Source organism: Monodelphis domestica, chromosome 8, assembly GCF_027887165.1.
Source record: "Monodelphis domestica isolate mMonDom1 chromosome 8, mMonDom1.pri, whole genome shotgun sequence".
Lineage (NCBI taxonomy): Eukaryota > Metazoa > Chordata > Mammalia > Didelphimorphia > Didelphidae > Monodelphis > Monodelphis domestica.
This window is the reverse complement of record NC_077234.1, coordinates 69,990,966-70,006,903: the sequence shown is the minus strand read 5'-3', so window position 1 is coordinate 70,006,903 and position 15,938 is coordinate 69,990,966. Positions and strand designations below refer to the sequence as shown.

At 52.7% G+C, this 15,938-nt stretch overlaps 1 protein-coding gene across 3 annotated transcripts; it reads left to right on the top strand.

Moving 5' to 3' along the window:
- Window positions 1-864: 864 nt before the first annotated feature.
- GMPPA (GDP-mannose pyrophosphorylase A) lies at window positions 865-7,509 on the top strand. 3 transcript variants are annotated; one of them, XM_016425069.2, is made up of 13 exons: window positions 865-998; window positions 1,630-1,692; window positions 1,892-1,989; window positions 2,412-2,515; window positions 2,784-2,970; window positions 3,290-3,349; window positions 3,713-3,843; window positions 4,673-4,807; window positions 4,909-5,006; window positions 5,164-5,210; window positions 5,429-5,521; window positions 6,773-6,941; window positions 7,225-7,509. In XM_016425069.2, the coding sequence occupies exons 2-13, from the start codon at window positions 1,653-1,655 to the stop codon at window positions 7,323-7,325; spliced, it is 1,263 nt and encodes a 420-aa protein (XP_016280555.1). In that variant the 5' UTR covers window positions 865-998; window positions 1,630-1,652; the 3' UTR covers window positions 7,326-7,509. The 3 variants fall into 3 exon arrangements, with proteins under 3 accessions (XP_016280555.1, XP_056663532.1, XP_056663533.1); XM_056807554.1 differs by having other exon boundaries at window positions 983-1,217; XM_056807555.1 differs by lacking the exons at window positions 865-998; window positions 1,892-1,989.
- The last annotated feature ends 8,429 nt before the right edge of the window (window positions 7,510-15,938 follow it).

Genomic DNA, 15,938 nt, shown 5'->3' with positions numbered 1-15,938 from the left:
TCACAATCGATAAAATGAGAATAATTGCACCTACTTTCTAGAGGTATGAGGATCAAACGAAATGACATATTTACAATGCCTTGCAAATCTTACAGCTATATAAATGTTATTATCTCTGAGCCAAATTTTTTTTCACCTTCAAACAAGAATCATTTATTATCTATAAAAGGAGAGAGTGGCGAGTGGGTTGACTTCTACGTGCCTCAGTTTCCTCACCTACAAAAGGAGTGGGAGAATTTTATCTCTAGCTCTTAACCTATGATCCTTTGACACGTTAGAATGGAATCGAGTCTAAGGTTCCCTACAGTTTTTATTACTCTCCATCACCAAATGAAAGATTCAAGTCTCTGTGGCTCTATCCCAGTCATTACCCCCTCCCTTCCTCTCCCTCTTCCTTGTCCTTCCTCCCTTTCCTTCTACTTCCCCACTTCCTTCCATTCCTTCTGTCCCTTTAATATTTTTTATTATTGTCCGATCACTCTTTGTTCCCTCCACCCTACCCAAACTGCGCGGGCTTTTTCTAGCCTTTATCTGCTTTATCTAGTCTACTCTCTGAGCCCCCATCCCTGTTGCACCTCGAACCCTAAGAAGGAGTCATCGGATGGTGACCGAGGGACCTGACTAGCTCTGTGATCTTGAGAAAATTACATTCCATCTCTGCGCTTCACTTTGCTCGTTTTTCTCCCTTTTATTTAAGAGGTAATTGGATTGCCTTACCCATGAGGTCCTTCCCAACTCTAAACCACAATTTCTTGGACCATTCCCTGCCCCAGTAGATAAGGTCCCACTCTTCTCCGGGCTCTATCCCTGCCCCCTTGTCTTGAGGCCCCGCCCCTCTCAGAGGCCGCTTTCCCGGTAACCCGCTACAGGAAGAGGTGGGAAAGCCTCGAAACTACAATTCCCGGCATGCCGTTTCGACGAGTTATCGCGAAGTCCGAGAGGACACGTGTGCGGAAGAATTGTGGAATTGACCAGGGATCCCGGCGCTACGAGTTGATGTGAGGGGCAGTGGGAACTCGGGGAGTCGGGCTGCTCCCCCGCCCTCACCCTCGCGCGCGTGCGCCTGCCCGCTCACTCCCACTCTCCCCCTCCGGCGCAGGGCGGGTCGTGGTGTGCGGACCTGAGGGAGGGGTGACTGGGGCCACTGTCTAGGGGTCCGGATTGGGGTCAATGTCGAGTTCTGGGCCTGTGGGGATCGGGGGTTCGGAATTTGAAAGGTCATTGTTGGGGTCCAGCATCCGTACTGTTTGGGAGGGCTGTACTCAGCAGGGGTCCGAGACGATGTGAGGTTCAGGAGCTTAAGGGAGGGAAGGTCTTTGTCGGGGCTCAGGTTCTATAGAGATTGGGGTTCACTTCTGAAAGGGCTCCTTGGGGTTCAAAGTCTCGAGCCTGAGGGGGATTCTGGGGGTTCATTAATCTAGGGCTTAAGAATGGGGGGACTGCGAAGTTTGTTCTAGTGGAAACAGTATTGGGATTTGGATGCCCAGGTTTGGGGGTCTGAAGGGAATCTGTGATTTCCAGGCTGATTGGCGTTTGAGTTTGAAGGAGGTGGTTTTGGGAATTGTGGGGTTCCGGGTGTGGGAGAGCGGTGAGCCTCAGGAGTCTGAGCAGTCTGTTTGGGGCTTTCAGGGATTAGGTGGTACACCTTCATCATGCTCAAAGCGGTGATCCTGATTGGAGGCCCCCAGAAGGGTGAGACACCTGTGTGTGTGAGAGAGAGAGAGAGAGACAGTGTGCCCATAGCTACCTCCCTTCCCCCTCAGTGATACACTCATGCTAAGCTGGGCTGCTTCTGGCCTTCCATATCCATCTACTGAGAGGGTCCCCTGGAAGGGTAGCTAGGCTGAGACTAGGAGGGGCAGGCATCTAAGACTCTTTACCCTAACCCCAGGGACAAGATTCCGGCCTTTGTCTTTTGAGGTGCCCAAACCACTCTTTCCTGTGGCAGGAGTTCCTATGATCCAGCATCACATAGAAGCCTGTGCCCAGGTAACCCCCCCCAGGCAATACTGGACCCTCCTTCCCAAAGGAATGCTCTTTCCAGGATCTCTCCATATGGTTAAGCTGACCCTTCTCCAAGAGTTTAAGACCCTTGCTCATCCCCTGATACAGAGTCCAGACTCAGGAAGACCTGAGTTCCAATGTATCCTCAAGACACTAGCTTGCCTGTGATCCAGGCAAGTTACTTCACTTTTGTTTACCTCATTTGCAAAATAGGAGTAATAGCACCAATATTACAAGGTTAATGTGAGACTCCAATAAGAATATATGTAAAGCACTTAGCACAATAGCTGACATACAACAAGCATTTAATAAATGCTTGTTTTTTCCTTCCATACCCAGTCCTGTCATTACCTTCTCCTTCCTTTCTACCCTCTACCCTGTAACCCTAAATATGTATTCCTTCAAAGGTTCATGGGATGCAGGAAATTCTCCTCATTGGTTTCTACCAACCAGATGAACCACTGACACGATTCTTGGAGGCTGCTCAACAGGAGTTCAACCTTCCTATCAGGTGTGTGTGTGTGTGTGTGTGTGTGTGTGTGTGTGTGTGTGTGTGTGTGTGTGTGTGTATGAAATGTGGGAGATGCTGCCTCTGTATACTTCTGGGTGAGGCCACTTAGATACCTGGGGCCTGGAGTTCCTTTGAATTTCTGGGGTCTGAATTGAAGTGAGTTGAGTTGAATGGAAATGCCCCAGGGACTAAGATAGATCAGGGATTTAGGCAGAAGGGAGTGGGTACTTCTCCCTAGATCTCACCTGAGGGGTCTTTTGGGCTTCAGGTACCTGCAAGAATTTGCCCCCCTGGGTACAGGAGGAGGCCTGTATCATTTCCGAGACCAGATCCTGGCAGGGGGCCCCGAAGCCTTCTTTGTGCTTAATGCTGATGTCTGCTCAGACTTCCCATTGGGTGCTATGCTAGACGCTCACAGACGAGAGCCCCATCCTTTTTTGCTCCTTGGCACTACGGTGAGAGAGATGGAATGGTTGGGAAAGGACTCAAAGTGGATTATAGTAGCCAGTAGCTATGGGGGTGGAGGTGAAAAGCCTGACCTTATTTAAGACAACACAAGATACTGAAGAGAAGCTTGGGAAAGTCACTTGAGAAGCCACTGATCCCTTGGGCACCCGCTTGTTGTGCTCCCTTTGGAGAGAGGTGTGGGGAAGGCCACAGCTAAGTCTTCCCCCTTTGTTTGATGGTTGAGGTTTGTGGAAGTGTGTGTCAGGGCAGTAGGGGATAGAAGAGAAAGAATCAAGACCTTGGGGCTCACTCATCTGTGTCTCTCAGGCAAACAGGACTCAATCCCTCAATTATGGCTGCATCGTGGAGAATCCAGAAACACACGAGGTAAAGAGAGAAGAGTGGAAGTCTGGTGCCTGGCTCCTAGGCAGCTGGAGTTTTAGACTTTTCTCTGTTCTTGCCCTTAGAGAATCTGGGTGCAATTGGTTCTTATTGGGTATTCCATCTCTGGGTCCTTGGGAAAGTGATTGAGCTTGACTTCTTTCCCTAGTTTTTGCTGCTAATCACAGTGATACCCCCAGGGGGAGCTGTATTCAAATATGAACCCCAGTAGCAGCCCTGAGGCCTGAGACTTTTTGGGGGGCCTTGGCAGGCAGGCCCTTCCTACCATTTGTCCTAACTGAAGCCTTTGGTCTCTGAGCAGCAGTGGCCAGCCTTTTTCAGCCCCCCAGTTCTTCTTGTCATCTTCAGGTTTTGCACTATGTGGAGAAACCAAGCACATTCGTGAGTGACATTATCAACTGTGGCATTTACCTCTTCTCCCCGGAAGCCTTGAAGCCCCTTCGTGATGTCTTCCAGCGAAACCAGCAGGACCAGCAACTGTGAGCGGCGTCCTAAGTCCTTGGTGTAGACCCTTCCACAGTGTCCTTTCTTCTACCTTTTCCTCCTTTCCTTCTTGGCCCCATCCTGTCTGCCCTCCCCTAGTTCTTATTCCCCCTTCATCTCATCCACCCTCTGCCCTTTTTGCTTTCACCCCATCTTGCTCATGTGACTTTGGAACAGTTCTCTCCAGGAGCCCTGCCCCCACCCCCAGCCAGCCCCGGGATTCTCCCTGTATTATATTGTGACCCCAAACCCCAGGGCCAGGGATGGCCTCCCACATCCACTTCCTCATCTCATGCAGCCCCTACTTCATGTCTCGTTCCTTCACATTTACCATGCTTACTCTGCTTCAGCTTGTGTTTCCATCTCCTTTCGATTCTGTTTGTTTCTGGTGTCTTTTGTCTCTGCCATCTCCCTCTTCATCTTTTTCTGGCCTCACCAGCTGCCTTGATCTGGGGTGAGTGTCTGTCTCTGAATCAAGGGATAGGTAGGGGAAGAGATAGAAACTGTAGGGCTTTAGGAGCTGAGTGTATAAGGGAAGAACTAGCAGAGGTAAGGGGGGCAGACTAGGGCCCTGGGTCATTTGCTTTCCACGCTTCCTCTCAGGGCTGGGGCTGGTGGGGGGTGGCCTTGGGATTGCTTCATATCCTTGGGTGGCGCTGAGGTACCTGAACTCCCTAGATGGTGGTCACTGCCTCCTCCAGGAATGTGCATAGGGCGGTAGTGTCATACAGGGGCTGGAGAACGCTCTTGGAAGGGTGATGGGCTTCTTTAGGCATCACCCCCAAACTATCTTGTCCCCTGAGCCCCAAACCTTGGTTCCCTTAGGGACGGTTCTTCAGGCAGCTGGCCTGGGGCAGGGACCATCCGGCTGGAGCAGGATGTATTCACAGCACTCTCTGGTCAGGGCCAGATCTACGTCCACCTTACTGATGGTATCTGGAGCCAAATCAAGTCTGCAGGGTAAGAGTGCACATTGGGCATTCTGGATTGAGAGAGCCTGGGTGGAAGGGCATGGGGTCAAGGCTGATTTGCTTTTGAGCTCTTCCTTCTCGCCCCTATAGTTCTGCCCTTTATGCTTCTCGTCTCTATCTGAATCGATACCAGCTCACTCACCCCGAGCGACTGGCCCAACTCACTCCTGGAGGCCCCTGCATCCGAGGTAACATCCCTCTGCTCCCCAGGGTCAGTTCAGACCCTAATCGCTGAAGCATACCTCTGGATATCTTCTACATCTGGGACTCTCCAGTCCTTCCCCTTCCCCTTCTTAGGGCCGGTTGGGGACATTTTGTTTCCCAGGCTTTCTCTTTTGTTTATAGGAAATGTTTTTATCCACCCGACGGCTAAGGTGGCCTCCTCTGCAGTGGTAAGTGGCTCACGGTTCCAAGGAGCCTAGATAGGAAACATTGGCAGTGACCCCTCATCACTGAGGCCCCGTAGGATTTTAGTCCTGCTTCTGCCTGCTACTAATTAGCTATGTCACTCAGGCAAGTCCCAGGTTTTCTGGGCCTCGGTTTCTTAATTTGTAAAATTGAAAGATTGTACTAGATATTCTCCAATCCTAATATTCTGTTCTCTCCATAGCTTGGTCCTAATGTCTCCATTGGGGAAGGGGTGACTATAGGTGAAGGGGTTCGACTCCGAGAGTCCATTGTCCTTCATGGAGCTACTCTGCAGGTATGGTGCTCGACTAGGGGTTAGAGGGGGCCGAGGAAATAGGGCTGGGAGGACTGACTGGACTGTGTTCCCTGTAGGTAGAGAAAGGAGAGTGGGCAATTTGGGTATCTCAATCCTTTGGTACTGTTGGATGTGCCTTCTTGTACCCTTCCCCATGAGAGCTCGTTGGGGCTCAGGGACAGGACTGAGCCTGATCTCAGTCCAGAGATGAGTGGGCTTGCCCTGGGAACAGACGTAGGGAGAGGGGTGCATGGAGGACTAGTCTGATGACTCCCAGCCCAGAAGCCAGTCCACTGCAGTAGCTGAAGATGCAAATTTACGCTAGCCGGCAGAATTAGTCACTACGGTGTTTGCGTTAGGTGATCAACCCAAGATCCAGAATATAGGCCAGGCCATGAGGGAGAGCCAGCCTTCAGGGTCCAGGGCAGGAGCCCCCGCCTCTTCAGGAAACCCAATTGGGAATGTAATGGGGATGCTTTGCTTGGAGATCAGGACACTTGTTTTCTGTGTCTGTGGCTAGAAAGTTTAGAGTAAGGGAGATGGCCGCTTGCTGGTCTAGAGCCCCGGAGAAGGGACTTAAATGTCTCCGGTGTGCCTGCCGGAGGCCCTGCCATTCACCCAGGGTGGATGCTGAGGGTCATGAGAAGAGGTTACGACCCATCATGGCTAACATTTACGGAGTGTTCTCAGTTTGCAAACACTTCACGACTATTAGCTCATTTTATGCTCACCACAACTTGTGAACGAGGTCTTATTATTATCCCCATTTTACAGATGAGGAAACTTGATTTAAGTGTTAAGTGATGTACCCAAATTCACTGGCACATAGCTGGCAGGTGTCTGAGGCAGGCTTAAAACTCGGGTTTTTATCCCCCATGACACCTCGCTGCCTCTTACAAGGCTGAGACGCCATGAGCAGAGCCGAAATCGAGGGCCAGAAAGAGGCCACTAAGACGTGGGAGGCCCTGTTGGCTAGTGGCATTGGGATTTGCCCTTACGGAAACCCTCCTGCTTCTATCTTGTACTTAGTAGCAGAAAACCAAGGATTGTGTGCTGCTCTGGGGAGGAAGGAAAATGGTTGTGCCTGCGCTGGGTGGTGGCAGTGGGCAGAAATCGCCGAAGGCGGCGCCAGTGAGACACGGTGCTGGTCTTGTGCATAGGAAGGAGGAATGGGAATGGAAGGGTACAGGGGCCCAGGGAAGGCCTGGGAATGGAGCCCTCTGTTCCCTGCCCTGCCTTTCCCCACCACAGGAGCACACGTGTGTGCTGCACAGTATTGTAGGCTGGGGGAGCACAGTGGGGCGATGGGCCCGAGTGGAGGGTACTGCCAACGACCCCAACCCCAACGATCCCCGGGCCCGAATGGACAGCGAGAGCCTTTTCCGAGACGGGAAGTTACTGCCAGCCATCACCATCCTGGGTATGGCAAATGCCCTCCTGTGTTGGGGTGGGGCAGGGAGTGGGGAGAAGGAGCTGGCGCTGGGCTGCTGGTACTGCCATCATTGTGTGTGCCGAGGGAGGGCAGCCCCAGGACTGCCCTGGGCATTCTGATCCCACTAGGGCATTTCACTGCACTGGGCTGGGCAGTAGACGGGGCTCTGAGGGCGTGTGGCACTCCCAAATGCCAGTGGCCTTTGGCTCTCCTCCTTATGCCTTCTCCCTCCCTTCCCTGACACCGTGTACCCATCCTACTCACCCTGCAGGTTGCCGGGTTAGAATTCCTGCTGAAGTGCTGATCCTGAATTCCATTGTCCTGCCACACAAGGAGCTGAGTCGGAGCTTCACCAACCAGATCATCCTCTGAAAGGGGGGATTTGGGGAAAGATGCACCCCTGCCTCCCGTTAGCCTGGCTGCTCAGGCTGGCTCTTGTCCCTGGACAGGAAGGGATGGAGTGGGTTAAGTTGAACCCTCTGGGTGGTGGGAAGTGTGTGGGTGGCCAGGGCACACCTCCCTTTCCACCTCCCAATAAACCCCCATGAACCTTGGAGCCAGGACTGTCTCCCGCCTATGCCTGGAGTGAGGGGGGCAGCTGAGTCAGGGCCCCCCCACCCCCCCACCCACATTAGCATTTAAATTGGAGTCTCTGGGCTGCAGGCTCATGAATAATGAATCTGGATTCGTGGTAAATCTCCCCCCCTTCATCCTCTTGTGCTGCTCTGGAGGGAGACACACATTGCCTCATATCCCATCCTGTCTTTCCCCCGAAAAACTTCGCCCAATAAATAACCTACCCCCCCCCCCCCCCAGCATTGCCCTTCCCGCAATGCTGAGCCTCTCCTTTGTGGGTCTGTCTCTGGAGCAGAAGGGATTGATTACCAGGGGGAGTGGGAAGCCTCTAGGTTGATTGTTGGTATTGGGGAAAAGCTGGGCTCAGGAGATGGAGTCCTGGACCAGTGTGTTAGAGCCAGGTTCCCCCTTGGTTTGAGCTGCACTCCAATCCCCACCCTGCTCCGCTTTGCTAGCTCCATCTGCTACCCAAGTTCCACTGTTAGCAGAGGAGAGATCCTTCTTCCCATCTCCATCTCTCTGGGTCCCTGCCTTCTGCTCCTTGGGCTCAGGGTGGGAGATGCTGTGCGGCTCACAGTGGGAGGCAGTGTTTAGTGCGGGGTGGGGGTGTAAGCAAAGGGGACTCCTCCACATTCTAGAAGGCGTTAGGGTTTCTGTGGTCACCTCTTTCCCTTCCCTGAGAGATTTATTCCTCTCCCCACCCCAAGGGACCTGAACTCAGAAAGAAACCAACTTTGTCCCCACCCTGTGTGTGTCACCCCCATGTGCTCCCCCCTCTCCCCCTTCCCCCAGCTGTGGGTGCGGAGCTTAGTTGCCAGATGAGCTGGTAATGATCGTAATCTGCTAATTGAGAGGAGTCTAATTACCCGAAGAGAATGGGGGGGGTAGGGAGTGGGGAGGAGGAGGGGTATCATCAGCAGGAGGTTGCATGTTGGGGGGAGGGTTACCCATCTGAGATCCTAAGCCTGGACCCTGGGTAGGTTTGGGAAGGCTCAAAGAAGACAGGCAGTTTGGAAGGACCCACTGGAAGGCAGGCTGTGGGCATCAGACAAATGCCAGGTTTAGGGGTTCGCAGGAGTTAGGCTGCTGTGGAGAGTGGAAAATGTGTTTTCCTGGCCCTTAACCCCAGGAGGCTGCTCTAGAAGGAGAGCAGGAAATGTCAGCTGCTTTCCCTGTCACTGGTCCTACCTCTCTGTCTGCACTTTTTCCTCCTTTCCCTCCAGAACCTGGGGTTTTGGTTTTCCCCTTTTGCTTCTCAGCTTGGCACTTGAATTCCCTCCCAGGTGCAACATGTATTCCTATGAATGGGGGGTTGGGGGTGCAATGTGTTGGACTGGGGTCTTGCCCCCCCCCCCCGACCCTGCCGTTCTGTGTGAGTGGTAGAGGCCATGGCAGCTCCATCATAAATATGATAATTTAATTATTTTCTCAGCAAAACACCGTGAAATCCAATAAGTCTGTGTCAGGCCCTGGCCTCCGGGACAACCCCCCCCCCCCACTTCACTGGGGAAGGAAGGAGGGGAGAGAGGGTCTGGATGTTCTGTTGTGTGTTGGGGGGGGAGCTAAGGGAAGGGAATAGGAATGGGAGAGAACATGGCATCTTCCTCACACCAGTTCTCTTGCTTGGGGGGGGGGGCAGTATGTTCCTGTGGGGGCAGGACAAGAGCTTAAATAGAAGAGAAAGGCATGAAACAGAACAGCATAGATTAGTACCAGGAGAATTGGGAAGAAACCTGGGACCCAGATTCCTTCTTGCTTCCAACCTAGGATGAAAAGAACTCTAGGAAAGAGGAATGTTGGATGGGGTGTGGGGGGATTTACTAGGCTATAAAATGAGGGGGAGTGGGTGAGTAACGGAGAGTATGGAAATGGGGAACAGAAGATTCTGGGAACAGGGTTAGAAGATGGGGATGGGTAGATTGATGAGGGATGGAGGAGGGGAGAGGGATGCGGAGGAGGTGAAAGCTCCTGCCATTAGAGCTTTTCTCCTTTTCCATAAAAAGATTATTCTGTAAAATCAGAGAGGGGGAGATGGCACTAGTGGGGGAGAGAGGGATGAGGTGACACATGGGGAAGAGGTAGGGACAGGGATTCCAAAGAGAGGTACATTAGGACTAGTATCAGGAACCAGTAATTACTGTTTGGGGACAGAAATGGACCAAACTCAAAAGGTGGGACAGATGGGGTCTGGGCTAAAGATGAAGACAAGAACAGACTTGGAAGGAAGATAAGGGATAGGGAAGGAGCAGAGCCTAGCCCAAGACAACTTGGACCCTACTAACTGAGCACATAAGTTACTTTGAGAGCCTAAATCCATGTTCCCTTCCCCCTCTCCCTCCCTCCAGCATTTAGCAGCCATTAGCTGGGGAGCAGATTGCAGCACCCCCCCCTTCCCCCACCCTATGGAAACTGGCACAGCTGGGCGCTCCTCCACATCTGCCACATCAGCACTGAACACAGCTGGATGCACCCAGAGCCCCCCCCCCCAACTTCCCCAAAGCAGGGAGGAGGCTGGGCAGGGACAGTTCCTGGGACATCCCTCCCCCTTCACATTCTCCCCAAGACAGAAAGGCACACAATTACACTATGACACAGAAGCACACTAACACACAGGCTGACATACACACAATGAAACACAGATACACCCCCTGACAGACATACAAACACGAGGTACTGATAGACACAGACACGAAAACTGACAAAAACACACAATTACTCTGACAGGCTCACACACCTTCATTTTTCTCTCCCACTTTCTCCTCCTCCCCCTTTGCCTCCCTCACTAGTCTGAGTCCTGTTTCAGCACACTCTTCCTTCCCCCACCACTTCTCCCAAGACCTGGACCTATAGGGAACTTCAGCATGCCCTGTCCCTAGAATTATCCCCTTCTGGGCTAGGGCTGGGGGACAAGTGTCCCAGCTGGCTTTCAAATTGCTAGGGAGAAGTGTCTGAGGCACCACAGAGAGAAAGTAAGATCAGTGGAGCACCCCCATTTCCACATGCCATATAATGGCTTTCCCCTTGTTGACCCATGGGGCATATGGAAGAGAGCCCCCCCCTTATTCCACATTAGGGGCTTAGATACTGATTATGCCCCGACTTCTCTTTGGGTATGCCCATTACTCTTTGTGGGTATTGGTGGGGATCTGAATTAACTTATCTTCTAGGCTTCTCTTTCACTTTTCTAGCACATCTTCAAGGGTCAAGTACCTGCCCCTTAGCAATGTAGATTCTCTTGTCCTTCTTCCTGAGGAATAGTTGCTCTCTGAACTAGGAAATGATCTGGACTCTGAGCTTCAGACTGTTTCCCTTGGTATCTGCTCTATTCCCCAGATACTTGAGGTTTGTTTTTCCTTAGGTCTACAACTCTCCATCCATCTATCCTTCAGGCTCTGTTCTACTTAGATTGAGGCTGCCCTGGGATGATGGAAGAGGGAATTTTCCAAGGTCTGCTTCTTAATGCTGAGAGGCTTTCCCTCTTTGTCCCCTTACTCTGAAGGGTTCCCCACTCCATTCCCCAAATCACTACAGATTGTCTAACCCCAAGCATCTGGCCATGTCCCCTCTCCTTTTTCTTTTCCTATCCCCTCTGATTCTCTCCCCATCCCTGACCTCCCTCTCCCTCTCTCTCTTTCCCTCCTTCCCCCCTTCTCTCTCTGTCTCTCTGTCTGTCTGTCTGTCTGTCTGTCTGTCTGTCTGTCTGTCTGTCTGTCTCTCTCTCTCTCACACACACACACACACACACACACACACACACACACATGCTGATTAAATCAAGACCCACCTCCCTCCCCACATTTCCCCTCCCAGATCTTCACCACTTGGTTTTTCATCCTTCTCCTCTCTTCTCCTCCCTCCCTTTATCCTTTCCCCTCCCTTCTTCTCCCCTCCCTTTGCTCTCCTGCCCCTTAGAGCTTTAATCCCTCCTGCTGCTTTGCTGCCTTATCTTCTCCCAGCAGCTTTCACTGCTGCAAAGCCCTCTCTCCCTCCTTCTCCATCTCCCTCCTCCCCCCACCCACCTCTAGCCTTCTCTTTTTTTTCCCTGTCTTTGACTCCCTTTGCTCTCTGACCTTACCATCCCTCTCTATTCTCCCCACCTCAGATACTCATCTTTTCCTTTGCCAGCCCTGGATTTCCTCTATCCTCTGGACCCCCATCTCTCTTTGACCTCTCCCCCTCTCCACTCCCATTCTTCTGACCTCTGCATCTAATCTCTTTCTCTGCCCCATTCCTTTGATTTCCAATCCTCTGTAACCCCCCCCCCCCCCCATTTATCTGGTCTATTTTCTGCACTCCATCTTTCTGGCCTTTCCCTTTATGAACCCCATCTTTCTCTTCTCTCCTATATGCCATATTTCCCACTATCCCATCTGTCCCTCCACTTCCTCTCTGACACCCTTCTTTGCTTTCCTATTTCTCCAACTCCTCCGATCCACACCCTATCGCTAACCTCTTCCTTCTGAACCCTATCCCTCCCTCCACATTTCTCTGGACTCAAGTCCCTTTGAATCTCCTCATTTCTACTTTCATGCCATCTCTGACCTCTCTTTCGTCTTCACCCCTATTTCTTTTTGACTCTTCCTTCTGCCCCCCCCCATCTCCAAATCTCCACATCCCCCAATGTATATATATTCACTCCAACCTCTCTCCACCTGTCCTTTCCTCTCTACAATATCTCTTGTCTCTGGTGTCTCCCCCTCTAGCTGTCCTTGATTTCTGTCTCTGTCCATCTATAGATGTCTCCGCCCCCCACTCCCACCCCATCCCTCTTACCCAGGCTCTTCTCCTCAGCTCCGTTTGTCAGCCCCCTTCCCCCCACTCCCCAAGTCTTGGCTCTAGCCCCTTTCAGTCTGAGTCACTGTGGAGTGGATTTGGATCTCCGGGAGGCTAGGGATGGGGGCGGGGGGGGGGGGCAGCGACGGGCAGACATTAGAGGCAGGAGTAAAAAGGCTCTTAGTAGGGCATGGGGGTGTTTGGGGTGACGAGGTAGGGCCATGCGGATCCAGGGCTGGTGTCGGTATGGGCGAGCTGGGGGCAGAGCCCTCCCTTCCGGGACTCTAACCCCTCTTCAACAGCATCAGATCACGTCCCGGCCTCCCCGCCCCCCCTCCCAGGGACTCTCATTAACCGCTTCTCCTGCCTCGTCCGCGGCATAAATAACCCAGATAAATCAGCCGCCGTCCGCCCCCCGCCCCCCGGCCCCCGCACCGCCCGTTTGTCACCGCCGAGCTCGCCAGCCCCGCTCACCAGCCCAACCCCAGCGTATCCCCCCCCCATCCCCTCCCACCCACTACCCACTCCAGGGTACTGGCTCAGCACTGCCTCCTCCCCATGGGTAGGTAGTGGGGAACACTGGGGGCTGATAGGGAAGGGAAGCCCTTGGGGGAGGGGTGACGCGGAGGGAGGGGGGCGGGAATCCTTGGAGGTGAGGAATTACACAGTCGGCCTGAAGAAGAGAGAGAAAAATGAAGCCCTGCAGAGTAGGGGGTTCTCGGGACTTTTTTTGGGTGGGGGAGTGATTGTTCTGGCTTTAAATGAGAGAAGGCACTTACAGAATCGGGGTAGGGGACATTTTTGTCACACAAAAGGGTTGGAGAAGGGGGGCTATAGTCCAAGGGAAGGTCTATGGTGGATAAGGTAGAGTAGTATGGTGGGAGAGGAGGGTGGTGGAGAAGAACCACATACATTCTGAAGATTGGTGGAGGCTCCCTGTTCCATGTTTGGGAGGGGGAGCATAACCCTAGAGAGGGGCCCTGCATTTTCCCTCTGAGGGTTGGGGTGTCTATCTATGTCTGTATGGGGGGCACTTGTAAGGGATTGACATGGCTCAGGGGGATTGTATATTGTTCTTTGCAGCTGTTTCCCAGGTCACAGGGTCTTCCTTTCAGGCAACTTGCCAGAACTGAACCACAGGTTTTCAAATGGACCTCATCCCAGCCTGCTAAAACTACCTGGCTATCCCCCAGACTCAGATTTCTCTGCCCCTCCCTTCCTTTCCTCTCCCCACCCATTCTGATGCTCCCAGTGCTGTCACCCAGCCTAGCTGTGCAGATGTCCCTCCTCTAATCTCTCCCTCTCTAGGCCACTTTCTATTTTCCTTTAATCACTGTCTCAAAGCCCAGTCTATCATCTCTGGGGGGCCCTGGGAGAGGTGGGGTAAGGAGAGGAGCATTGGAAAGGCTGCCAGTTTCCACAGGAGACAAGAAGAGGACAGGGAAACATACCCCATGGACTTGATGTTAACTCCCAGCAGTACTTCAGATCATCTTCCAGGAGAGGCTCCCATCATACATAACCAGAGTCTATAATGCCCTTACCTCCATAACCTAGTCCAAGCCTAGACCAGTTCTAGCTGATCTTGATACCCCTTAAAGGGGTCTCCAGAGGTGTGTGTGTGTGTGTGTGTGTGTGTGTGTGTGTGTGTGTGTGTGTGTGTAGGGCATGCCTGCATTCATGTGGGGGAAGCAGAAGAGGGATTGGGGGGAGGATGGGTTATAGGGATTGGGGGGGGGAGGAATCTGGGCTGGGCCCCAGGGACCGGCTGGGCAATGAGCCGGGGAAGCAGCCGGGAGGCTAAATGAGGGAGATTATCACCCAACTGCAGCCGGGCAGGGAGAGAGCAGAGAGGAGGCAGGGAAGCGGAGAGAGGGGGTGGGGGGGAGAGTGGGGATGGGGGGCTACAAGGGAAATGGGGGGAGCATTCAGGGGTGAAGAGTTAAAAAGATGGGGACTTGGGGAGGATGGTTTTGGAGGAGCAGTAGGATGTGGTAGGGACTGAGAGAAATGAGGAGAGGGGATGGGGAGCAGAGTAGATGGGAATATTTCTGTGGAGATGGGAGACAGGTGATGGGAAGACTGGGGAATGGTGGAGCTGGTTAGTGGTGAAAAGGTTATTTTGAGGGGTGGGTGGGAATTATTTAAAATTGCCTTGTGTTTTAAGGCCATGAGAGCTGTCCCTGAGTGGTACCAATTTCTCTACACCACAGAAACCCCTCCCAAATATGGTGATACCCCTCTTTCCCATCTGCGTGTGGAATTTTACTACCACATTACTGTTTGGGATAGAACTTTTCCTTCCATTCCCTTAGGGGAAAAAGGAGGGGTGGCATGGACTTACTATTCATGCCAATGGGGGACAGGGAAGAGGGGATCTAAGGTTTTTGAAAACCTGGAAATCTGGGGAGCAAATTAAGGGCATGTAGGAAATTGGGGTTTAGTTATAAGAGACTATGGGAGTTTGAGCTTGAGATGGGGAGAAGTGGCCAGGCCCCTCATTTCCTTGGCAAAGACCCAGACTGAAGTAACCTTAAAAAAGCAATTAAATCACCTTTAAAAAAACCCAGTAAAGAAAAATCAATACTGGGAGAAAAGGGAGGAGAAGGAGAGCCGAGAGTAGAGGAGGGGGGGGGGAGTGGAAAGAAAGGGGAGAATAGACTGGAGACTGGAAAAAAGTGGTAGTTTAGGACCAGAGAGAGTCGGGGCATTTCCAGGGGGCAAGGGGAGGGAAAGGGGGGAAGATGCCCTGTCATTTGGTCACCTTAGCAATATTTGCATTTTCCACAACACATCACTTTCAGCTTCCTGAATCCATGACTGATTCCCTCCCAAACCCCACATTCAGCCTTCAGTTGGAAGTTGAGGTGCATGGATCCTGAGGGTACTATCCATGGGCATCTTTCGGTAGATCAGGTATCCCAGGAACCAGGTATCCAAGTACCCAGTTTCTCTCTGGGGCCGTTGTGGTAAACCAGCTTCAGGAGTTCCAGCCTTCCCAGCCGGGTCAGGCAAGATACATTTAACCAGGTTTGGGGTCAGAGCCTTTAGAAAGGAAGAAGCAGGATATACATGATCCTCTATCCTGACGTCTCCAGGGAGGGCCAGAGAGACTAGAGATAGGGGTGGAACAGAGCTGGCAAGGAACAAGGACCATTTCTCCATCGGGGACCCCCGGGGAGATATTCCCTTCTCTCCCTGTAGGGCTAAAACCGGGGTTGAGTGTCCCCACCCCCAGGAGTGCCCAGGCGGGTGTAAATGGACAGGCCTGGTGCATGGGAGGAGGGAGGGGGATGGCGGCAGGCGGGCTTTGGGCTCTAATCCCCAGCAGCTGCCGTTTCCCTCAGATCGATTCCCTTCGCACTTTTTTTTTCTGCTGCTGGTTCCGCGGCGCTGGATCGATGGAGCGGCCTCCCCCCCGCCCCTCCGTGCTTCCTCTCCCTGCTGCTCATTAGCGCTCCGATTAATCAGCCCCCCCCTTCCCCCCCGGGACATGTGCTCTCTCCCCTCTGAAGGCACATGCTCCCACACACAGTTCTTCCTTACCCCCTCCCAACATCCCCTTCCCAAAGCGCATACCTTCCCCTCTTGCCATCCCTTGTCCCTGGAGACCACATGCTAATGCTCCCAGGCCAG

What these genes read in the sequence shown, in the direction of transcription:
- GMPPA (XM_016425069.2), top strand. Translation starts at nt 1,653, where the DNA reads ATGCTCAAAGCGGTGATCCTGATTGGAGGCCCCCAGAAGG. An exon ending in AGAATCCAGAAACACACGAG is followed by an intron (nt 3,350 to 3,712) that starts GTAAAGAGAGAA and finishes TGTCATCTTCAG; the next exon opens with GTTTTGCACTATGTGGAGAA. An exon ending in TGGAGGCCCCTGCATCCGAG is followed by an intron (nt 5,007 to 5,163) that starts GTAACATCCCTC and finishes TTTTGTTTATAG; the next exon opens with GAAATGTTTTTATCCACCCG.